This window comes from Haliotis rufescens, unplaced genomic scaffold, assembly GCF_023055435.1.
Source record: "Haliotis rufescens isolate VD_foot unplaced genomic scaffold, xgHalRufe1.0.p SCAF_3, whole genome shotgun sequence".
Taxonomy (NCBI): domain Eukaryota; kingdom Metazoa; phylum Mollusca; class Gastropoda; order Lepetellida; family Haliotidae; genus Haliotis; species Haliotis rufescens.
Window position 1 is genome coordinate 48583028 of NW_025964001.1, and position 26235 is coordinate 48609262.

General features: G+C 40.8%; 1 protein-coding gene across 1 annotated transcript in view; it reads right to left on the reverse strand.

Annotated features, from left to right (window-relative positions):
* Positions 1–1903: 1903 nt before the first annotated feature.
* The window catches only part of LOC124149730 (abscission/NoCut checkpoint regulator-like), an 89544-nt gene continuing 65212 nt past the window's right edge, over positions 1904–26235 (reverse strand). The window contains exons 9-11 of the mRNA XM_046521479.1: positions 22823–22948; positions 22538–22665; positions 1904–2200 (exon numbers count right to left, since the gene is read on the reverse strand). Of these exons, the coding sequence (XP_046377435.1) occupies positions 2131–2200; positions 22538–22665; positions 22823–22948 (324 nt within the window). The 3' untranslated portion in view covers positions 1904–2130. The remainder of the gene's footprint in view (positions 2201–22537; positions 22666–22822; positions 22949–26235) is intronic.

A 26235-nucleotide genomic window follows, 5' to 3' on the forward strand; every position in this document is an offset into this window, starting at 1 on the left:
GTTATGCTGGAACCACATATAGTCGCGAAGCCAGGTTCATTGAAAATTTCAACCTTTTTCAGTCTGTCTATGTCAGGTGCACCATGCGAAACATTCTGTGTTTCACTAACGTTACCTATGGTTGGCAATTCTGCGATACTGCAGACATTCAAAGGAGAAACATCTTTGGCATTATCAGAAGATGGTTGAGGATGTGAACATTTTTCCGACTGCTCTTTGTGGCGGTAATAAAACAATGAAAATCGCCCATATGACTACAATATTTCCACAAATGTGTAACCTTGATTCTGATTGGACCATATGAGATATATGATATGATTTCCATATGATTACCATATGATTTCAGCCATAGCAAAATGCGACACGAAAAAGAGGAAGTTTACATTCAATACTTGAAACAGCTGTGTGAGTGATGTAAAATATTTTTTTCAGACATGCAATCAGTGGCCTCCATAATTATAGAAAGTAAACCTAGCTACATGAGCACGCCTGATGTCCCACTGAGCGTAAATATTATACGACAATCGAAAACATTATTGCAGGAATCCCCTGAGGCAGAAAACTGTGCAAGTGATGTGAAAAGCGGAATCTGATTGGTCAATAGAAGGGACACAAGTCCTAATAGCCACTGGTGGCACTACAATTGAGCCTGGAAATTCCAGCCTAGTTCGACAAGGGTCGTCAGCTAAATCCCTTGCCCGGGTAAGATGACTTAGTGCGGTTTCAGGATGAGGAGGGTCAAGACGAGGAGGGTCAAGACAAGCAGGGTTCCACTGTATAACAAATTACCTATATGCTAAATGTAATACCAAACAAACTTGACAATTAGCACTATACAACATCAAAGCAGATAGATAACAATCATGTTTTAAAACAATCTTATTCTTCATGTAACAATAACTAATATATGTCAATGAAAATATGTAATTGTCTTTAGCAATAAATAGTATCTGACTAAGTACTTATCTAGAAGATGGTTATATGAATAGGTGCATATAGGTCGATATGAAGTTGGACAATATTATTTACTCATGGATGACAGTGATTCAAAAAGAAATGAAGTCATTCATTACTGCAAGTGTTTCCCAGCCTATTTACAAAATCTAAGAATGTAAAGAATTGTGCACTAAAAGAAATACTGACATACAAACTTACTGGCTATGCTGGTTGGGCAGACAAAAGACTTAAAGAATTCTGCATTTTTGCTTATGGCTGGATAGTATTACAGCGAAAGTGTCATCACTCCCGAAGGTAGTCTCCCGAACAACCACATGCCATTATAACTATAACCTAGTTAAAACAACAAAGGAAAATTAGCCATGGGTTAAGTGGAGTAGTCCAGGAGTACTGATGAGACAGGTATACTTTGGTCTTGTATTGGTATGTTGTGAGATTAGTCCATTTGTGGATATAGGGAACAGGCAGGATATTAGCTTCCCACTGAACCAATACCCCAGTAACTTTAGTTATTTTGGGGATACCCTCCTTAAAAAAACATCTTCTGAATCTTATCACCTAAACTTCTACCACACTAGGGACATATATATATAAACCAAAATGTGTAAATCATGGTGCTTTGTATATGCCATTTCTGATTAATTACCTTTCTACCAGGTACCAATCTCACAACTGTGTAATGACGATCTGACATCACATAAGGTAATCTGCACTGAAAAGGATTCTCAAACTTGAACCTACCTGGAGTCCTCTTAACAACTGCATGTATAAATGGTTTGGTATAACAAGCAGTCTCTGGCGCCAAGTCTGCCTTTCTACCACCAGGTACCCATTTTAAAACTGTAAAAACTTTTCTATACATAGATCACTTGCAAATTGTTTTATTGTTTAATATACTGAAGTAATAATTACTGCCATATTATAAATAAATCATATGTTGATCTATCCGATTCCAACTGGAGTAACAACACATCACAAATCATAGGTTTTTAATAGGCTATTTATATATTTTTTCACAGGCTATTGATATATTTTTTAACATATGTTCCTAAAACAATATATGTATCCTAGTAACTGTTTGTCTCAAGACAATTCACCCTTATTCTTATTTCATTAAAGAACATTCACAATGATATGGTCATATACTTTGATCCAAGGCCAGATCCTGATCGCTCAACTTCCTTTTGGTGGCATGTATTTCACTGTCACATGATGTACCAGGTCAAACTTGTCATGGCCTTCTCTGAAATAGACATAAACAACAATAACTCAAGTTGGCTGACCTATAATGATTAATAAAAGGTGAGTGAGTGGGTGTGAGAGAGAGGAGGAAGCGAGGATGGTTCCATGGGAGCACAACCCCCCCCCCCCTCTTCCCCACCACACACACACACTATTAAAAGCAACTGTAGTTAGACAACCTCCCCAAGAAGGCATTTTGATATGCGCCCCCCCAAAAAAAATTCTGGATCCGACCTTGGATTCTTATGCCAGAAATGGGTTTTACACATTGTTCCCTTTGTTTTACATGCTTTAGAGCCCCACCCTGACTATAAATAGCCCCCAAGGTGGCAGAGTGTTTCAGTTTTGAACAGTGACTGACAATGTAAACACAACCAAGTGTCGGGAGAAGCTTTTTGAAAACCGAAAGTAAAAAGATCACCATTGACCGTCAACTTGAATGACAAACCTTGGATACCACAAATGACTCCATGTTTAGATAGAAGTCAATAAATTTTCTGTAGTTAAATCATAAAAATATTGAATTGATCATGTTTAGTGTCTGCATCACTCACAGTGGGCGGAGCTTGTTTACAGTTGCGCTATAAATAGCAAAGCACATGGTCATGTGTACATGTGACACATTCAATGCATTTGTCTTCAAAGTGTATTATGGTGTATATATTTATGGCAGAACGGCAGCACAACAACAATTTCTGTTGATGTAACAGTAACGATACATAAATGAGAAATTGACGTTAGTTACATAAGTATTAGCGACAAGATTCTTTCTGTTCAATCCGAAAATTACAGATATTTTTTAAGTTTTGGTCATTTGCATTCAACAGTTAGATCTATTCCACACAATTATCAAATTAATATTTATAAAACTTAAATTATTACACATATTTTTCTTCTAGTGTTTAGGAAGAGGCCTAATTTGAAGCACCAGAAGTTGTGCCAATATTTCTTAGCTCGCCTACAAAATATGAATACGTCACATATATCAACATAACAATACACATAAGCAACTGATAAATAAGTAACAAAATATACTAGATGTTTTGACCTTTATTAGGCTAAATATTGTACTTACGATAAACGAAAACTCCAACACACATATTCCAAGAAAACTTTAATTATGGATTTCCTTTTCTTTCACAGAACTTTCACACACACTGAGTTTAATCATTAGATCCACACTTGTTCCATGTATTTTTTGTTTGATGGTTTTCGATACACTTCGCGCACACTTTTTAAAATACAATCAGGGATCACTTTCCCGTTTTGTCCACACCAATCCTTCATCTGCTGCTACGTTTAATATCCGTCTCTTCAAGTTTAAGTATCTACGATCTCTCCTAACACCTCACCTTTTTAGCTCAGTCCAGAAGTATTGGTAGCACTGTTTTTGAATTGAATTTCTGCAACATGTTTCTGTTGCACTTGCAAGGGCAGGAAGAGAGGCGCCATCTTGTTGATTCAAGTTGACAGTTGGAATGATGTCATCTTGGATTGGAACTTTCTCCACGATAACGTCACCAATGTCATAATCAAAATGACCAAAGCCTCCCTGATCATCTCGAACAACTCTCTCGTTCAAATAAATCGTCACATGAAAATGTTTTGTTGCTCATATTGAAGACAAGCGAACTTGCAAAGTTCTTGACAGTTGAATTGTTTGAGAGGCATTACTTAGAAGTTGGCAGATGACAAAGTAGACACAATTTATGGATAACAACTTTGTGTAAAAAGGTATGTTTCGGTATAGATCCTAATACCGTTGTCAAGCAAGACTGAATGAGGGTACTTACTTACTTACATAAGAGATTTTAGGTGTGCTTTCCGACTGCAGCGTATTTTGCACACGGGCCTGCCGGGCCATTTAGTGTGTTTGCCAAATGGGGGAAAAAATGGAGGGTGCAACCAGTGTGGGGGCTTTATTGGTTGCTTATATAACCAATACCAGGGGTGAAGGAGGAAGTCTTAAGGGATGAGTGTGGTGTTTATGATTGTGGTTTTATATGGTTGGTTTTAGGGAGAGTTTAGCGTTTAGATTCGGCTGATTAGTTTAGTTTTAATTAAGTAATTGCCTAGGGCTTTAAATGTGTCTGGGTGGTTTTTTGGATTAAGGATTGATTCTAGAGTTAATGTTGTATTTGGGGTTATGGAATTTTTAAGTGTTGTGTGTTGGGTTTGATAGTGTGAGCAGTGTAAGAGCATGTGTTCTGGTGTTTCTGGATGTGTGCAGTGAGGGCATGTTCCTGTGGTTTGTAGTTTGGCTCTTCTGCGGTGATTATTTAAATTAGTGTGTCCTGTTTGAAGTTTGGTAATTAATCTGTCTATTCTTTTTGTTGAGTGGAGGGTTTAAGGTTTGGTTAGCGTTTTTTGGAGGACTTTCCTTATTTGACACTTGGATGTTTGGAAAATATTTTGCCATTTTTTAGAAATTTTTCGTCTGGTGATACTTTTTATTTCTGTTTTAGAGAGAGGTAGGTTAAGGTTAATTTCTGGTAGTTTTAGTGATAATTTTGCTGCTTTGTCCGCGTTTCGTTTCCATAGATCCCTACGTGTGCTGGTATCCAAATGAATTCTATTTGTTTACCTGCCCTAGTTTGGTCGTTTGAGCTTTTGAGTATTTGGTTAATTAGTTTGGGGCAATTTTTTGGTGTTTTTATTTTTAGACCACTGAGGGAGTCTGTTAGTATTAGTATTTTTTTGGTGTTTTTTGGTTTCTTGGTTGTGTAGGGCTGAGGCCATGCCCATTAGTTCGGCCGTGAAGATAGATTGGTTGTTTGGGAGTCGAAGGGATTTTGTATGTTGCGATATGTAGACTCCGAAACCTGTGTGATTGGAGATCGAATCTGTATAGATGTGACACCAATTTGGCCATTTTTCATGGATGTACGCTGGTGTTGTGGTTTTAGCTGAGTTTGGGTCGGTGTGTTTATTTAGTGTGTCAGCTAATGTTGTGTCTATTTTAGGGGTTTCGAGTTTGGGGTTGAAGATTTTGGAGGTTTTAGTGTTTTGTTCTAGGTTATTTATTTTGTGTTCATTGAGATAATTTGTTATCCTTTGGGATATTGGGGTGAGTAGTGGCTTGATTTTTTGAGCTGATGTTGTTCATGGTTTGGATTAAGGGATTTGATTGGGACGCGGCCCAGAAGTTTATTGTTAGTTGTTCCCTTCGGAGCTCTAGTGGAATTTCTCCTGTTAGGGCCTGTAGTGCGGTGTTTGCCGTACCGTGTTGTGTTCGTGTGATTATCTTTAGGGCCTGATATTGGATTGAGTCTAGTTTTGTGTGAATTGTTTAGAGTATTGTAGATTGCGCAACCGTAGTCTAGTTTTGATCGTATTAGTGCTATGTAGAGCGATAGGAGCGTATCTTTAGAAGCTCCCCAGTTGGAGCCCGAGAGACATCTTAGGGTGTTTAGATCCTTGCTGCATCTCGTTTTGAGGTTTTTGATGTCGGCATCCCAGGTAAGGTGTTCATCAAAAATTAGTCCAAGGAATTTGGTTTCTTTAAGGAATTTGATTGGGGTATTGTTTAGATTTAGTCTTGGGGAGGCAGGTTGCATATTTTTATGTTTAAAGACTATTCCTGTTGTTTTTTCAGGGTAAAGGGAGAAGCCCCATTTGTCGGCCATATTTATGCTTATTGTGTGGATCCAGAGGGCTCCGTCATCTGCGAATTTTGATGTGTTTACTTTTGGGGATATTCCTTCGAAAAGATCATTAATCATGATGTTAAAAAGTGTTGGGCTAAGGATGCTGCCCTGGGGGGTGCCATTTTCTAGGGGACATTGGTCCGATAGCGTCTTTTCTATCCCCACTGTTATTTTTCGGTTGGATAGGAAGTCCTGGATATAGTTAATTATTTGACCTTTTAGTCCTATTTTTTGTAGTTTTTGAATTAGCCCGTAGTGCCAAACCATGTCAAATGCCTTTGAGAAGTCTAGGAAGATACCTGTAGTGTATTGTTTATTTAGTTGACCTGTTTTGATATCCTGTTCTAGACGGGCGAGGTTATCAAGAGTTGAGCGGCCAGGAGTGAAACCGCTTTGGTCTGGGTTTATGATGTTGTTTTGGTCTAGGTAATGCTGGAGCCTTTTTTTAGTCATTGATTCCATTACTTTACATAGGTTGGAGGTTAGGGAGATTGGCCTGTACGAATTTGCCTGATCTGCTGGTTTATTTGGTTTAGGTATTGGTATTACTAAAGCTTGCTTCCAAGGAGTTTGGACCTGTCCGTTTAGGTAGATCAGTTTGTAGAGTTTAAGTAGTGTTTGGAGTAGTTTAGGCGGTAGTTTTTTGATAATGTGGTAAGAGGTGAGGTCTAGACCTGGGGCTGTGCCCTTTTTCCTATTGTTTAGGACGTGGTTTAGTTCTTCTAATGTGAAAGGGTGGTTAATTTCTAGTTGGTCATCTTTGTGTTCATTGGTAAATTTGGTCTCTTTACTTAGTTGTTCTTGGAATTTTTTGCTAAATGTTGCTGTTGCTACTGACTGCTGAGAAGTGTTTGGCTAGATTGTTACTTTTTGGGAGGGGTTGGTTGAGTTGTTTATGTTTGGAGTTTTCTTATGACGTTTAATGCCCCTAATGGCTTGGATTTTACGCCACACCTTTGTGGCATCAGTATGGTGATTTATTTCTTTGCAGAACTTTTTCCAGTTTCTTGTTTTAGCAGTTCTGACTAGGCCTTGTACTTTATGGTTTAATCCGTGCACTGTTTTTAGGTGTTTCGAGTTGCGTTTAGTTTTATTGAATGCTGATTTTCGTTTGCGTCTAGATTGCTCTATTTCTTCTTTCCACCATGGGACGGTAGGTTTGCCTATTTTGTTTGTTTTGAAAGGGATGGCGTTTTTTGCTGCATTAATTATGAAGTCAGTTAGATTTTGACAATATGTTTCAGGTTCGTTTGTTTCTAGTTCCTTTAGGTTGGCTTGGTTGCATACTTCTTGAAATTTATCCCAGTTGGCTTTATTGTACTGAAATTTAGGTTCCTGATTTTGGGTCTGTTTTGGGATTTTTAAGTCTCCTATTGTTACGTTTATGGGAAAGTGCATTGTTTATGAGTTCTTACTTACTTACTTTGGAGATTTAACGTGCGCTTTCCGACTGATGCGTATTTCGCACACGGGCCCGGCCAGGCCATTTAATGTGTTTCCGAAAGGGGCGAAGGTGGTCTGTGCAACCCAAGAGGGGGGTTTTAGGGGTTGCTTATATAGAATTGGGGAATTTTGAGATTTGGAATAGATGCCGATGGGATTGGGGAGGAGAACTAAGGGAGCTGGGTATGGTGGATGTTTGTTTGTTTATGTGATTTTGATTTGGTGAGTTATTGTGTTTTTAGATGCGTTTTATTAGTTCCGTTTTGATTAAGAATACGCCTAAGGCCTTGAAGTTTTCTAGTTTATTTTGTGGGTTTAGTATTGCTTCTAGAGTTAGAGCCTTGTTTAGATTGAGGGTGGTTTGTAATGCGGTTCGATGTGTTAGGTAGTGTGTGCAGTGGATGAGTGCGTGTTCTGGGGTTTCTGGTTGTTTGCAGTGTGGGCAGTTACCTGTAGTGTGTTTTTTAAATTTTTTTAGGTGGTTATTTAGGTTGGTGTGTCCTGTTTGGAGTTTAGTGATTACTCTGTCGATTTTTTTGGATGGATGGAGAATTTTTGGTTTGGTTAGTGGTTTGCTGAGCACTTTTTTGATTTGGCTATTTGAGTTTAGATATAGGTTATGCCATTTTTTGGTGATTTTTTGCTTGTTTACACTTTTAATTTCTGATTTTGAGATGGGTAAGTTTAAGCTTATTTCTGGGATTTTGAGGGATAGTTTAGCTGCTTTATCAGCGTTTTCATTACCGTATATTCCTACGTGGGCGGGTATCCACAAGAAGGTTATTTGTTTGCCTGCCTTAGTTAGGTCGTTGGAGCTTTTAAGTATTTGATTTATTAATTTAGGTCGGTTTTGGTATTTTTGTTTTGGAGGGCTTGCAGTCCACTTAGGGAGTCGGTAAGTATTAGGATTTTTTTGTGGTTTTTGGATTCTTGATTATGGAGGGCTGAGGCCATGCCCATTAGTTCTGCCGTGAATATTGATTGGTTGTTTGGGAGTCGGAAGGATTGTGTGGTTTTAGTTGGTTGTGTGGTATGGACTCCGAAACCTGTGTGTTTGGAGGTCGGATCTGAGGATCCGTCCGTGTAAATGTGACACCAATTTGGCCAATTTTCGTGTATGTATGCTAGTGTGGTAGTTTTAGCTATGTTTGGGTCGGTTTGTTTATTTATTTGGCTAGCTAGTGTTGTGTCTATTTTGGGTATTTTAAGTTTAGGGGTGAAGATATTTGATTGTTTGCAGTTTTGTTTAAGATTTTTAATTTGGTGTTCATTTAGGTAGTTTGTTATTCTTTGGGATATTGGGGTAAGTAAGGGGTGTTTACGAGCTAGAGCTTGGTTTTTGGGGCTGATGTTTTGGTTTATTAAGTTTTGGATGAGAGGGTTTGATTGGGACGCGGCCCAGAAATTTAAGCTTAGCTGTTCCCTGCGTAGACTTAGTGGCATTTCTCCTGTTAAGGCCTGAAGTGAGGTGTAGGAGGTGCCATGTTGGGTGCGTGTAATTAGTTTGAGAGCCTGATATTGTATTGAGTCAAGTTTTTTAGATAGAGAGTTGTTTAGGGTGTTGTATATGGCGCAGCCGTAGTCTAGTTTTGATCTAATTAGTGATATGTAGAGAGAGAGGAGGGTATCTTTGGATGCTCCCCAGTTAGAACCAGTTAGGCATCTTAGGGTGTTTAGGTCTTTACTGCATTTAGTTGTTAGGTTTTGGATGTGAGCATCCCAGGTGAGATGTTCATCGAAAATAAGTCCTAAGAATTTGGTTTGTTTTTTAAATTTGATTGTTTGATTGTTTAGCTGGAGGATTGGGGAGGCGGGTTTCATGTTTTTATGTTTGAATACTATTCCTGTTGTTTTTTCTGAGTTAAGGGAGAAGCCCCATTTGTCAGCCCACTGTTGTATTTTATTAAGAGATTTTTGGAGTAAATTTTGGACCATGTTCATGCTTTTAGTGCGGATCCAGATGGCTCCATCATCCGCGAATTTTGATGTGTTTACTTTAGGGGATAGGCCCTCGAATAGATCGTTTATCATTATATTGAAGAGGGTGGGGCTGAGGATACTGCCCTGTGGAGTACCATTTTCTAGGGGACATTGGTCCGATAGAGTTTGGTCTATACCCACGGTTATTTTACGATTGTTTAGGAAGTCCTGGATGTAGTTTATTATCTGACCTTTGAGTCCTATTTTTTTAAGTTTTTGTATTAGCCCATCGTGCCATACCATGTCGAAAGCTTTAGAGAAGTCTAAGAAGATGCCTGTGGTATATTGTTTATTTAGCTGTCCTGTCTTAATATCTTGTTCTAGTCGGGTGAGGTTATCTAGGGTTGAGCGGCCTGTTTATGAGGGACATTGTACAGAATATATATAGTAGGTGGAGGATTAACAGTAACAACAAATACATACATGAGTGTGATAAAATGAGTAAGTAATGACAACAGAAGATAATACTGTCACAACATGATGGACAGAGAACACATAGGTGGAAGCCAATGGGACATGAAGCCAATTAAACAGGATAAGTGACTTTTGCCTTATGAGTCCATAGTAGGCAGATGGGATGAAATAGCCTTGATCTCTGTTGATTGATGGCTTGTAGTGGTGAATGTGGACTGCTTCTGTTAGTTTTCTTTCAGTGAAATCATGGAGGTTAATTGTTGGAGAGGATTTGGACGTTGTCCCAGTTGATGTGGTGATTAGGACAGTTGCTGATATGGTCATTATGACAGACAGTCATTGTTGCTTTGAGGTTTGAGTCCAAATGCATTCATGCGAAAGTAGTTTACCACTCAGAGAGAATGATCTGTGTGGCCAGCCACCTGAATACTCTTGATGAAAACAGTGTTGAAATCTATGTTCACGCACATGACAGAATTAATGTGAACAAATATTTATCTGAACATCGTTTTGAAGTATGTGGGTCTGTCCCTGTTTTATCTCCACTCCGACGTGAAATAATATAAAGTTTCCTGCTGCTGTGGAAAATTGTGCACCGATCTAATAAAAGAAAAACTACTAGATCTACTATTGCACCATCATAAAAGAACCAAGTCAACTTTTTCTTTCTTTAGTTGTTTGTTAACGATTTGTTTCAGAAGCAAAGTGACTCAATCGACATCATAAATTAATTCATAGACTAGATTCTAGTACCAAGTGTTTAAATGTAGTGTTTTTATACTTACCTGATGCTACACAGTGCTCGTGGATGCCAAGGCACGGGCTATAGTCTGTTTAAACTGTCTCTTCATTCCAGAACTGTTTGTTTGTATAAGGTAGGGAAGCTAAAGCACTGTGTAGCGTCAGGTAGGGTAAAACATAACTTACACAATTATTGAAAGACATTTTTTAATAAATAATATATTTTATTTTGTCTGTCCGCTCTCTAATTAGTTGAGGCTTGAGGGGAGAAACACATACAAAAAATATGGATTGCCTTATGCAAATGTCACTTGGCATGCCAATCAACAGAGAATCTGGGTCACTGCATTGAAGTTTCACGGATTGAGTGACTTCGGCATGAGAGGCTTTTGGACAAGTGTGATTTGCCCAAATACATTGCTACTGGGCAATGAAAACATGTGACGGAAACGACAAAAAACTACTTTCATCACTTGAAAATATTTGTGACCATTACCAGGGTATAATACAGGATTGTTGTCATTCAGATTCCAGATGAAGGTAAGAGGAACACAACGAAAACAAGAGTGCTCTGAGAGCACAACATCCCCCCTATGAATTTTTTTAACGAGTTTATATTTTCTTTGTATTTTATGAAATAACAACAGTAGATGGCACTGCATTTGAAACAAATTGTGCAGAACGTTTTGTTGGGAGAAATCCAGTCTGAATACTAATGCCATAAGGATGTATCTCACCCACAAAAGCCTTAAACATGGAAACTAACTATAGTTCTAGTTATAGTTAGATATTGTGATATACTCTGAAAACTGGAGGAGGAGTAGATTTCATGAAGCTCCGTAAAACAGGGACAGTAACTCTGTCAAAATGAGCCGAAATGAAACGGGACTGCGATATGCGTACCATCAACATGTCGACATCTTGTGTGTAAAGTGTCAGGGATATTCTCTAAAAGCTGGAGGAGGAGTTGATTTCACCAGCTTAGTACCTCTCTCACAGTTAGGCAAATGAAGCTCTGTAAAACAGGGGCAGTAACTCTGTCAAAATTAGTCGAAATGAAACGGGACTGCGATATGCGTATCATCAACATGTCGACATCTTGTGTGTAGAGTGTCAGGGATATTCTTTAAAAGCTGGAGGAGGAGTTGATTTCACAAGCTTAGTACCCTCTGTGGGACGGACGGACTGCTCCACGACATAATCCCCCCACTGCTGAAATCCCCAACTGTCGTATATTTTGAGGGAAATGCTATTCATAAACTGCAGATATACCGTACACCACAGGATTTTGATTGGTGCCACGATACATATTATGTTTGGTTTTTTTCAATTACACTGCTCTTATTAATCACGACAAACATATTTCGTTCTCGTCAAGAGAATAGTGCAGAGCTATAATTTGTGTGTTGGACTGTGCTGGACAAATCGTGGACATTCCACAGTATCATTTTATGAAGACGACATGGCAGGTAGGTTTCGAAACCAAAGACCTACCCGTTCGTTGAAAAGTCTTGGAATCATTTGAAGGGATATTTATAACCATTAAAATTTATGTCCTTGTTGTCCAACGGCCCCCGTGGGTGGGTGTTTACATGACGTCACCCGTTTACGCATTAACCAATGAAATTTGTGTGTTATCATGACGCCATATTGACCTGTCAGATAACTCGTATAAGCTCTGCCCACTCAGAGTGTGGTAGTTCCTATCGCAGTTGCCCCTTCAACCAATAGGTTAGCCTACCCATCAAGAAGCCTTGGAAATAAGTATTATTTGTTTAACACCACACTCAGCAATATTACCCGTATGATGGACGTTTTTACAAAATAGAGTGTGGACCAGAAAATCCAGTGATCGATATTGTGAGTAACGAGCACAATTCAGTATTACCTAAAATTTTGGGTCTTTTGTCGGTAGTTATTATTTTTCAGGCTTAGGTAGTAGAAAACACACACAAAGAGAGGACAAGCTGTCAAGTTAAATCTAAAATGGGAAATCAGCACTATGCAAATGCAGATTGTAAGATTTGATTTTGTTTCATTTCTCCAAATCATGTTTTGCAAATATCAAACACTGACTGGCTTTGTTGTGCTGTCAGATCTAGTTATTTGTAAAGAACTTCTACAAACATTTTGTAGGAAAAGTTTTAATTTATGCTAAGCAGTATCTAAAGTTGTTTTTACTTGTTTGATGCTCAACAGTACACCCCATCAGTACCTTCAGGCATGGAGCTTACAGGCCAAAAATGATGATCAGTGCCAAAAATTTAGCACAACTATGGGGAGGGAACATTATTTATTTAGGGACTGGAGATTTATCATATGGAGGGGTCATGGAGAAATATTACATAAAATGGGTAGGGGGTGAGGGGCAAAATATGATACAGACAAATCTCACCCCTCCTATATTAAATGACTCAACCCTCAATTGTAAATACATTCCTGGAAGCGAAACAAAAATAATGAGGCAAAGGGAATCAAATCTTTCACCCCCATAACAGGAACAGTTGATTCTCAGTTCCTCTTGAAAGTAGATTTAATTTAGGTTTTTGGTTTGGTTTGTTGTTTAACGCTGCACTCAGCAATATTCCAGCTATATGACGGTGGTCTGAAAAAAATCAGACAATCCAGTGATTGACATCATGAGCATCAATCCACGCAATTGGGATCGATGACATGTATCAACCAAGTCAGCAAGCCTGACCACAATTTTTGGACTCGAGTACCCGAGGGGTGAAACTCGACTCGTATTCAAGTACTCGAAAATAGGACGTCCTTTAAGAATATTGGTTCATTAGATCAAAATTGCCATCAAAAAGTATTAAAACAAGTATAATTGAACTGCACTGAAATGTAAATAGAAAGCATCCACGGAACTTGTTTATCTGTCAAAGTGTATGGAAGTGTTCAGTGTTAATGTTTGCTTGTAAAGTTCTGCACTAATCTTAATCACGACCTTCAAAAACATTACGTCACGTCTACAAATACTACAATACATATTGAACACAAACCAAGTTTTTTTCTGACGATCAGCGTTTCATTCGACACCTGCCAACAAAGATGAACAATAATTTGCAGGAAAAAAAAATCGATAATGTGCATCACGTGACATACACGTATACACAGCTGCCGCTAAATATGGAAATGTAGTACTATAAGTTAATTCATTCATGAGTTGGTCATGTTTTCAAACTGTACCAAACTGTCGACTTGTCGCTTGATTTGTAAGCACTGAAATAGCACATATATACCAGCTAATCAGTTGTTAATCTGTGTAAGGGAATACACTTGGCATTTGAGTCGGAGCAAAGAAGCAATAATCGCCTTGATACATTCAATTTCTTAAAGTCGGGAAGGAAAAACAATAATTACGTCTATTTTATGTGACATTCTCAATTGTTCTAATGTACACCTACTTTCTACAAAGAATACATTATCCAAACAATATTTTTTGAAGCTTTAATCAATATATTGATGAACAATTGAACATTGAAACTTCAAGAATGTTGGAAATTGTGACAAAATTCATAACCTGATAAAAGGGGACTTATCATAAACACAATATGACAAGTTATCTCAGAGTTCTGGCAAGTTAGGTAGTGGCGGTTCAGTTGTCACGGCGGTTGTTGTAGACTGACACGACTCTGTGACATTTTTCACGGGTTCTGTAAGAACTTCTGTTTTGACGACAGTCGTGTTCAGAGCTGAACCAGAAGACATCAGTGGAGTTGAGCTTGACTTAGACTGGGACTTCTGTGTACCTCTCAGATTTTTGTTTAAGAAAATGATTGCATCTGCTGTATTGCATCAAGTGATGCACGCTGCTTGGTGATTGTTAGGCCGGCTGTTGAGAATGCTCGCTCTGATGGTATGCTTGTACCAGGTATACAAAGGTACTACTGTGCTAAAGGTGCAATTCTTGGAAATGCATATGCATTTTCTTTCCACCAGCCGAGAGTCAGAGACTTCAAGGATGAGGGTCCAGACAGTTTGTTAGGAGCACTGAGATAGTCACGATATTCAGTTCTTGCGTCTCTGTCTGTATTGTCGTCGTGATCTGAAATTTCAATAATTTCACTCAGCAAGAACGACATAGCCTCGTCATTTTCACAAAATTTGAACTTTTTGCTTGGCTGGCTTGAGTCATGAGGTGACTGGGGTTCTTCTTTAACTTGAACCTGGGAAGACTGGGTAGACGAAGTTCCATCCATTAGTTCACCAATTTTGTCTTTGATGTCCTGTTATTGTTGATCGTTAAGAAATCGCAGATTTTTGTAGCATGGGTCAAGGGCCGTGGCTATCGTTTGTGTTTCCAACCAATACTGATCCTTCATGAGATGTGTTTCAAGGCCTCTAGCTATAGCTGTCTTCATCCCAGCGATGATGTTTGTATCCAGATCTGATGCCACAAGATGCCTGTTGACAAGAGCAAACACCAGCGGATACACACCAGATGATGTTGGGAATTTTTCACTGCATAGGACTTCGGTGGCAGATACAAGCGGCTTTAGTGCTACAGACAGACACTCCACTAAAGTCCAATGGTTATCTTTCAGATTCTTCAATAGTGGATCAAGAAGGACAGAAACGATGTCCGTATGCAGTAAAGCTAGGCGTTCCAGCATGAAAAACACAGAGTTCCAGCGAGTAACAACGTCAGTGACGACGCTCTTTGGAGATTTTCCAAGCTTTCGTTGGTAATCTTTAAGTTGTTGAGTAGCCATTGGTGACTTGGAAAAAAATGCTACCAGTTTTCGAGCAAACATCAACATGTTTTCGATTGCAGCGAGCTTCAGACCATCGTGGACAGCAAGTTGGAGGGTGTGGGCAAAGCAGCGCACGCGGGGGTAACCGGCAGTATTAGCTGCGACGGCCATATTGCTGGCGTTATCTGTAGTTAACCCTGCAACCTTTTCAATTCCAAATTCATCTTGGATAGATTTTAGAATATTACCAATATTCTCCCCTGTATGACGTTCTTCAACGTGGCGTGTAGCAAGTACACAAGATTCCAGTGACCAGTTGTTGATAAAATGCGCGGTTACAGTGATATATCCCTCGGTAGCAATACTTGTCCACATGTCGGTCGTGAAGGCAACATATGGGATTGACTGTAATTTGAATTTTAGTTCTGATTTTGTATCTTCAAAGGTCTTAATCAGGTAGTTGTGAATCGTGGTGGAGCACGGTACTTGATAGTTCAGATTTAATTCTTCACAGAAATCTCGGAAGCCTTCACCTTTGACAATATTCAGTGGTCGTAGATCTCGGACACACATAAGCATAGCCTTTCGTGTTACTCTTTCATACCACGCTCGATCAACAGGCTTTTTTATGCCAATATTGCCAAACATACCAGTACCTAGGGTGGCTTGCTTTCGAACTGTACGTGTAAGATCAGCGTCAGCGCTGGGATGTTTGCATGTCAGATGTTTTCTCATTGTGCTAGTCGTGCTGCCAGTGTAACTAAGGATAAGGCCACACAAACGGCATTTAGTTTTCTTTTTAACACTGTCTAAATCAAAATGTAATTTTTTATCCCTCTCCATTGCCAGTGCAAATGGCGTGCAACCGTAACGTGAAACAAGCAAAACAGAGTGATCTCCCCTTATCGAGTACTCGAGTCCCACTAAAACCGACCCGGCCCCGAGTACTCGAGTACTCGTTGAAGCCCTAGGAGTGAGTGAGTGAGTGAGTGAGTGAGTTTGGTTTAACGCCGCTTTCAACAGTATTCCAGTTATATCACGGCGTGTCAGCTTAATGTGGGAGGAAAGCCCGAAGTGATGCAGGTCTCAGACATTTACCACTTCGGTGAAACCCACGAGCACGGGTATGGTGCTGACAAACCTAGAAACATAATTGGGGCGAACGGGGATTCGAACCCACAATCATAGGTTTCTGGCTTGCCCAAGGGACGCAACTCTGCACAGCGATTTGCGGCACCTTAGACGATTGGGCCACCCATACCCCCAGATGCTTAAGGGACTATACCACCCCTACACAGATGGTTAAGGGACTATACCACACCAACACAGATGGTTAAGGGACTATACCACACCAACACAGATGGTTAAGGGACTATACCACACCCACACAGATGGTTAAGGGACTATACCACACCCACACAGATGGTTAAGGGACTATACCACCCCCACACAGATGGTTAAGGGACTATACCACCCCCACACAGATGGTTAAGGGACTATACCACCCCCACACAGATGGTTAAGGGACTATACCACACCCACACAGGTGGTTAAGGGACTATACCACCCCCACACAGATGGTTAAGGGACTATACCACCCCCACACAGGTGGTTAAGGGACTATACCACACCCACACAGATGGTTAAGGGACTATACCACCCCCACACAGATGGTTAAGGGACTATACCACCCCCACACAGGTGAGTAAGGGACTTAAGCACCTGAACACAGATGGTTAAGTGACTTTAGCACCCCAAAACAAATGGGTTAGGGACTTTAGCACTCCCACACAGATGGGTGAAAGTCTTTAGCATCCCTACACAGATGAGTTGGGGACTTAAGCACAGATTGGTATAAGGGGCCTTAGCACTCCCACACAGATGGGTAAGGGACTTTAGCACCCCTACACAGATGGCTTACAGACTTTACCACCCCCACACAGATGATTAAGGGACTTTAGCATCCCCTACACAGATGGGTGAAAGTCTTTAGCATCCCTACACAGATGGGTGACAGTCTTTAGCATCCCTACACAGATGAGTAAGGGACTTTAGCACCCCTACACAGATGAGTGAAAGTCATTAGCATCCCTACACAGATGAGTTGGGGACTTAAGCACCTCGACACAGATGGCTTACGGACTTTAGCACCCACATACAGATGATTAAGGGACTTTAGCACCCATACACAGATGGGTTAGGGACTTTAGTACCCCCACACAGATGGGTGAAAGTCTTTAACATCCCTACACAGATGCGTTGGGGACTTTAGCACCCCAACACAGATGGCTTACAGACTTTAGCACTCCCACACAGGTGGGTAAGTGACTTTGCACCCCCACACAGATGGGTAAGGGACTTTAGCACTCCCACACAGGTTGGTAAGTGATTTTGCACCCCCACACAGATGGGTAAGGGACTTTAGCATCCCCTACACAGATGGCTTACAGACTTGAGCACCCTCACACAGATGGGATTAGGGACTTTAGCACCCCTACAGATGGGTTAGGGGCTTTAGCACCCCCACACAGATGGGTAAGGGGCTTTAGCACCCCTACACAGATGGGTTAGGGGCTTTAGCACCCCTACACAGATGGGTTAGGGACTTTAGCACTCCCACACAGATGGGTGAAAGTCTTTAGCATCCCTACACAGATGAGTTGGGGACTTTAGCAACCCCTACACAGATGGGTAAGGGACTTTAGCATCCCCTACACAGATGGGTTAGGGGCTTTAGCACTCCCACACAGATGGGTGAAAGTCTTTAGCATCCCTACACAGCTGAGTCGGGGACTTTAGCATCCCCACACAGCTGAGTTGGGGACTTTAGCATCCCCACACAGATGGGTAAGGGACTTAAGCATCCCCACATAGATGGGTTACGGACTTTAGCACTCCCACACAGATGGGATTAGGGACTTTAGCACTCCCACACAGATGGGATTAGGGACTTTAGCACTCCCACACAGATGGGTAAGGGACTTAAGCATCCCCACATAGATGAGTTACGGACTTTAGCACCCTCACACAGATGGGATTAGGGACTTTAGCACCCCCACACAGATGGGTAAGTGACTTTAGCATCACCTACACAGATGGGTAAGTGACTTTAGCATCCCCTACACAGATGGGTTAGGGACTTTAGCACTCCCACACAGATGGGTAAGGGACTTTAGCACTCCCACACAGATGGGTTAGGGACTTTAGCACTCCCACACAGATGGGTAAGGGACTTTAGCACTCCCACACAGATGGCTTAGGGACTTTAGCACTCCCACACAGATGGCTTAGGGGCTTTAGCACCCCCACACAGATGGGTTAGGGGCTTTAGCTTCCCCAACAGATGGGTAAGGGGCTTTAGCATCCCCAACAGATGGGTAAGGGGCTTTAGCACCCTCACACGGATGGGAAAGAGATTTTAGAACCCCTACACAGGTGGGTAAGGGACTTTAGCACAGGGGTCCGGAAAATTTAAAATCCCAATCGAACATTTGCATTTAGGCCACGCCCCCTTCAAATAGCGTATTTTAGTACGACTTTTCACACACATTAAAAGTTTAAGTATTCATAATATGATGAATTATGAATTGTTTCAATTTAAATTGTTTAATTCATCAGACAATTAATAACAAATAATATCATTTTAGATTTACATGGAAAACATACGTTTGTTTCTGTTATAATAACGGTCTGTTAACGTAGTGAACGGTCTAATTAATATTCATGAGTTATATTCATAAGTCTGCTCAAGTGTACGCGTTGTAACATTTGGATCGAGACTATTATCCCATATTTGGTTATCACGTGACCTCACGGGAAAAGTTTTTTTTTAAACTAAAGATTTTTTTAAAAACAAGACAGATAATTTAATCACAAATACTAAAATATCGTTGATAGCAATAGTTATTTGAATACTTTTTTCATCTGTACTTAATTATTGACCATAAACAAATTGGATATCGATCGTCCGAGAAAGCAAAATGGCGGTCAATCAAGATTCAATATACGACTAGATACTGAAAACAATAAAATCTGCAAATCCTCATTGTATGTCAACCAAGTGAAAGTCGTTAGCCACGACTTACAAAATGATCGTCCAGACTTTGAGGGTTTGGCAGATCCGCTCGACTGATCTGCATCGGTCGACTGGCTGTCGTCACGCTTTCGCTTCTTGTCTGAGATTACGTATCATAGCATTGTGAGGATAATGAGGTACATCGATGATGCAAGGTATTAATGTACAGTTGTAAACACCTTTCACTCAAATTAACAAGATGTTCTCAGTAATTAATCCTCGATTAATCAGTGTCAACTCAGTTTATTGCCTATTACAGTGATTGACCGATTGGACTATCATGTAGGTACGATGTATTTTCAGCAATCAAAACAAACAAAGCTTGTCAGTGTAGTTAATCTTCATTGTGTTGCAACTGCAGACAGAAACTGCTCAGTCCTAACTGTTGATCATGTCCGGTCAAAATTTAAGAATGTCCGGACAATACTTTTTAAAATGTCCGGTAAGCAATAGCCTATTTTAAAACGGACATTTGAGATTCCCAATCGGACATGTCCGGCGCATATGACGGTTTCCGGACCCCTGCTTTAGCATCCCCTACACAGATGGGTTAGGGGCTTTAGCACTCCCACACAGATGGGTGAAAGTCTTTAGCATCCCTACACAGATGAGTTGGGGACTTTAGCATCCCCTACACAGATGGGTAAGGGACTTAAGGATCCCGTACACAGATGGCTCAGGGACTTTAGCATCCCCACACAGATGGGTAAGGGACTTTAGCACCCCTAAACAGATGGCTTACAGACTTTAGCACCCCCAACAGATGGGTAAGGGACTTTAGCACCCCCAACAGATGGGTAAGGGACTTTAGCACCCCCAACAGATGGGTAAGGGAATTTAGCAACCTCACACGGATGGGAAAGAGATTTTAGAACCCCTACACAGATGGGTTGGGGACTTTAGCATCCCTACACAGATAGGTAAGAGACTTTAGCATCCCTCACACAGATGGGTTAGGGACTTTAGCATCCCCAACACAGATGGGTTAGGGGCTTTAGCATCCCCAACAGATGGGTAAGGGGCTTTAGCACCCTAACACAGATGGGTTAGGGACTTTAGCATCCATTATATACAGATGGATAAGGGGCTTTAGCATCCCTACACAGATGAGTAAGGGACTTTAGCACCCCCACACAGATGGGTTATGGACTATAGCACCCCTACACAGATGGCTTACAGACTTTAGCATCCCCTACACAGATGGATAAGGGGCTTTAGCACCCTCAAACAGATGGGTTAGGGACTTTAGCACCCCCACACAGATAAGTAAGGGGCTTTAGCATCCCCTACACAGATGGCTTACAGACTTTAGCACCCCCAACAGATGGGTAAGGGACTTTAGCACCCCCAACAGATGGGTAAGGGACTTTAGCACCCCCAACAGATGGGTAAGGGAATTTAGCAACCTCACACGGATGGGAAAGAGATTTTAGAACCCCTACACAGATGGGTTGGGGACTTTAGCATCCCTACACAGATAGGTAAGAGACTTTAGCATCCCTCACACAGATGGGTTAGGGACTTTAGCATCCCCAACACAGATGGGTTAGGGGCTTTAGCATCCCCAACAGATGGGTAAGGGGCTTTAGCACCCTAACACAGATGGGTTAGGGACTTTAGCATCCATTATATACAGATGGATAAGGGGCTTTAGCATCCCTACACAGATGAGTAAGGGACTTTAGCACCCCCACACAGATGGGTTATGGACTATAGCACCCCTACACAGATGGCTTACAGACTTTAGCACCCCCACACAGATGGGTTATGGACTATAGCACCCCTACACAGATGGCTTACAGACTTTAGCATCCCTACACAGATGGATAAGGGGCTTTAGCACCCTCAAACAGATGGGTTATGGACTATAGCACCCCTACACAGATGGCTTACAGACTTTAGCATCCCCTACGCAGATGGATAAGGGGCTTTAGCACCCTCAAACAGATGGGTTATGGACTTTAGCACCCCCACACAGATGGGTTAGGGACTTTAGCACCCCCACACAGATAAGTAAGGGGCTTTAGCATCCCCTACACAGATTGATAAGGGGCTTAAGCACCCTCAAACAGATGGGTTAGGGACTTTAGCACCCCCACACAGATGGATAGGGGGCTTTAGCATCCCTACACAGATGAGTAAGGGACTTTAGCACCCCCACACAGATGGGTTATGGACTATAGCACCCCTACACAGATGGCTTACAGACTTTAGCATCCCCTACACAGATGGATAAGGGGCTTTAGCACCCTCAAACAGATGGGTTAGGGACTTTAGCACCCCCACACAGATAATTAAGGGGCTTTAGCATCCCCTACACAGATTGATAAGGGGCTTAAGCACCCTCAAACAGATGGGTTAGGGACTTTAGCACCCCCAACAGATGGGTAAGGGACTTTAGCACACACACAGATGGGTAAGTGACATAGCACTCCCACACAGATGAGTTGGGGACTTTAGCATCCCCTACACAGATGTGTTGGGGACTTTAGCACAACACACAAATGAGTAAGGGACTTTAGCACTCCCACACAGATGGGTGAAAGTCTTTAGCATCCCCTACACAGATGAGTTAGGGACTTTAGCATCACCTACACAGATGGGTAAGGGAATTAAGCATCCCCACATAGATGGGTTACGGACTTCAGCACCCTCACACAGATGGGATTAGGGACTTTAGCACCCCCACACAGATGGGTAAGTGACTTTAGCATCACCTACACAGATGGGTAAGTGACTTTAGCATCCCCTACACAGATGGGTTAGGGGCTTTAGCATCCCCAACACAGATGGGTAAGTGACTTTAGCATCCCCTACACAGATGGGGTTAGGGGCTTTAGCACCTTCACACAGATGGGTAAGGAACACTAGCACTCCCACGCAGATGGGTAAAGAACTTTAGCACCCCCAACACAGATGGGTAAGTGACTTTAGCATCCCCTACACAGATGGGTTAGGGGCTTTAGCATCCCCAACACAGATGGGTAAGTGACTTTAGCATCCCCTACACAGATGGGTTAGGGACTTTAGCACCCTCACACAGATGGGTAAGGAACACAAGCACTCCCACGCAGATGGGTAAAGAACTTTAGTACCCCCACACAGATGGGTAGGGACTTTAGCACCCTCACACAGTTGGGTTAGGGACTTTAGCACCCTCACACAGATGGGTAAGGAACACTAGCACTCCCACGCATATGGGTAAAGAACTTTAGCACCCCCACACAGATGGGTAATGGACTTGAGAACCAGGGATACCTTTGCAAAGGATTTTAAGTGATTACTTTGTTGAGCATGTTGAGCATTAAAATGAGATAACACAGATATTAGCATACTTGAAACATCCAGCACAGTAGAGGTCAAAGTCACATCCGAGGCATCTAATGGTGGCGTTGTTGGTACAGATACAGCAATATGGCAACTCATCAGGGTCAAACCCTTCTTCATCACCAGTCTTCATTTCCTAAACAGCAAAATTGCAAAAGGTCCACACTTGTTAACCAACAAAACATTTCATAATTCATGCTTCACAGCACAACTCTTCTCACAAATGTAATAGAGACCCTACCCCACTCTTCTCACATACCTTATAGAGACCCCACATCACTGTCTTTACATACCTTATTCATGTTTGAGGCTTTCTTTGGTTTGGCAGTGTTCATTTTCTTTAGTTGCTCATCAGTGGGCTGTCCGTCAATAGAAGGAATGTCTCCCAGTCTTTCCTCCAGCCTCACCTCTTCCAGATACTGAGGGAGAAATTATTATTTTATATTGTTATTGCATCATTGTTATTACTTCCTGTGGTAGAGACTGTGTGATTCAAACCCTTTTGTCAGGGAGGCATATATAATTACTTTTCAGTAAAATGGGTTTGAATATTTTTTTTTAGAACTTCACAAAAGTCAAATGGTTGCTCCCTGAAATGCATAATTATACAGTTGGACGATCCAAATTCGCATTCAGGTTGAATGGAAATAATAGAATAATTGAAAAATTTACATAAAATTGTATATTCATTAACTGTTTTGAAATTAACGCGATTAAAAAATATGAGTGGTCATTGTTTGCATTAATGAAACTTCGCATTTATGTCTCCAAAGGACTATCAACAATAAGACGGCCTCACTGCACACTTGAATAGTGGAAATACCAACTTGAATATATACACAAACACGGTTTATTGAGCAGCACTTGTAACAAGTACATAACAATTCGCGTTCGGTTCCAAATTGAATTTAGCGAGGTTAAATCTACAGGTAACCTAGCTCTACATTGAAAACACAGTACGGTATGTTTATCTCCATTCTACTATGACTAAATAAAATGCGAACTCTTTGGTGTTAGCAAATATACTGAGTGAAGCGGCATGGGTTGAGTCCAGTGTTTTGAGTGGATTATCGATCTGAATATCGATCTGCTTTGCAAGTCTTTTGCTCTACATTGCATGTCATCATTATGACGTCATATCGCTCATTGTGATGCAAAAGATATGACGTCACAGTCGTATGTAGGAAAGCGCCAAAATTCCAAGCTCTCTAGCTGTTGTCTCCAAAACATAAGTGCACTTCCTTTGCAGATTTCTATCGTGTTTTCTGCACGAAATGTATTGCCACACATCCTTGGAATATTGTAGTAACTGCATCTGTGCATTTTGTAACCTGTAATTGTAGATATAATTGTTTAAATATGCCTACTGACAATGACTGAAAAAAAAGTGCTATTCTATGAATATTAGCTTCTGCGGTGATGCGGCCGTCAAACCAGCTGTTTCAATCAGAGGGGATTATTGTGATTTAATAGCCTCTGACTGACCAATCAGAATCGAGTAAATTCCAAATTCATGGTAGAATGTCAACTAAAAAGATTAAATCTGAACTTTTACTAAACCAAGTGGAAATAAATATCGTTTAAAAAAATAATTACACAGTAGACATCTGGTAGACAATAAGACAGCCTCACTGCACACCTTAGATAGCGGACTAACTGACTGAGGTTGGGGATTTTATGAGCGCTTTCCGACTTTAGTCGCACACAGGCCCACCAGGCCATTTAATGAATTTGCCCAAAATATATGAAGGAAGTGGAGAGTGGAGAGAGAGACTAAGGGAGATGTGAGTGTTGAGTGAGTTGTTTCGTTTCTTTAATAATTATTTTTGTTTTTAATTTGTTTTGTTTTCATTATTTGTGGGTTATATTCGGTTAATAACATCTGTTTTAATTAGGTATTGCCTAGGGCTTTAAAGTTGGATGTGTTATTTAGTGGGTTTAAGATTTTTTCAAGAGTTTACTCAGGAGTTTAAGTTTAGTGTGTTTAGAAGTGTTGTTCTGTGTGTCTTGTAGCGTGGGCAGTGGATGAGTGCATGTTCTGTGGTTTCTTTTTGAGTGCAGTGTGGGCATGTGCCTGTTGCGTGTATTTTTAGTGTTTGAAGGTGGCTGTTTGTTATTTAGTTATGGCCCTGTCAATTTTTTTGGATGGGTGAAGAATGTTGGCTTTAGTTAGGGTTATTTTGAGTACTTTTTTGAGCTGACAGTTTCAGTTTTTGTATTTTGTTTGCTATTTTTGGGAGTTTTTTTGTTTTGTTATGCTTTTAATTTCTGATTTGGAAATTGGCAGATTTAGACTTATTTCTGGGAGTTTTAGTGAAAGTTTAGCTGCTTTGTCGGCATGTTCATTACCATAAATTCCTACATGTGCGGGTATCCAAACAAATTCTATCTGTTTGCCTGCTTTAGTTAGTTCATTAGAGCTTTTTAGAATTTGACTAATTAGTTTGGGGCGATTTTTAGTGTTTTGGGCCTTTAGGGCCTGGAGTCCACTGAGGGAGTCTGTGAGGATGAGGATGTTTTGGCGGGTTTTTATTTGTGGGTTTTGAAGGGCTGTGGCCATGACCATGAGTTTGGCCGTAAAGATAGATAGATTATTGGGGAGTCTGTAAGATTTTGTTTGTTTTAGAGGTTGAAAGATGTGGACGCTAAAGCCGGTGTGCTTTTAGGATGGATCAGAGGATCCCTCTGTGTAAATGTGGCACCAATTTAGCCATTTCTCGTGGATGTATGCTAATGAATTGTTTTTAGCGATGTTTGGATCTGTTTGCTTGTTTAGCGTGGAGGCAAGTTTGGTGTCTATTTTAGGGGTTTGGAGTTTTGGTGTGTAAATGTTGGAAGGTTTGGTGTTTTGTCTTAAATTATTTAGTTTGTGTCCATTTAGGGAGATTGTTATTCTTTGTGATATGGGGGTTAGTAGTGGGTTTATGCAGGCCAGCACTTGGTTTCTTGGGCTAATGTTGTTTTTAAGAATATTTTGGATGAGAGGGTTTGATTGGGCGGCAGCCCAGAAGTTTATAGATAATTGTTCCCGGTGTAATTCCAATGGGATTTCTTCTGTTAGAGCCTGCAGTGAAGTGCTAGAAGTGCCTTGTTGGGTGCGGGTAATTTCTTGTTTAGTGAATTGTTTAGGGTGTTGTAAATGGCGCTACTGTAGTCTAGTTTAGATCGGATAAGAGCTATGTATAGTGAAAGTAGGGTGTCTTTTGAGGCTCCCCAGTATGGATAGCGGAAATACAAACTTGAATATATACACAACACGGTTTATTGTGCAGCAGTTGTAACAAGTACATAACAATGTCAATTAAAGATTAAATAATTCAACAATAGACATCAGGTGAGTTACAACTGCTGGGGTCAAGAGTTCTACCCACTTGTGTCAAACTAGGCATCATTGACCACTCCAATCAGTGATCTGTTGTTGGTTCAATTATTTTAATGCCTTTGAACTTTATGCCAGTCAACATATAAACTGTGTGTTGTTTTTAGGACAACACTGTTTGTTGTTTTTATGGAAGTGTTTTACTCAGTGCTAATAAACGGAACTATTTGCTGTTTGATTGGATTAAGGTAAGTGAGTGAGTGAGTTTCATTTTACGCCGCTTTTAGCAATATTCCAGCAAAATCATGGCGGGGGACACCAGAAATGGACTTCACATATTGTACCCATGTCGGGAATCGAACCCAGGTCTTCGATGTGACGAGCGAA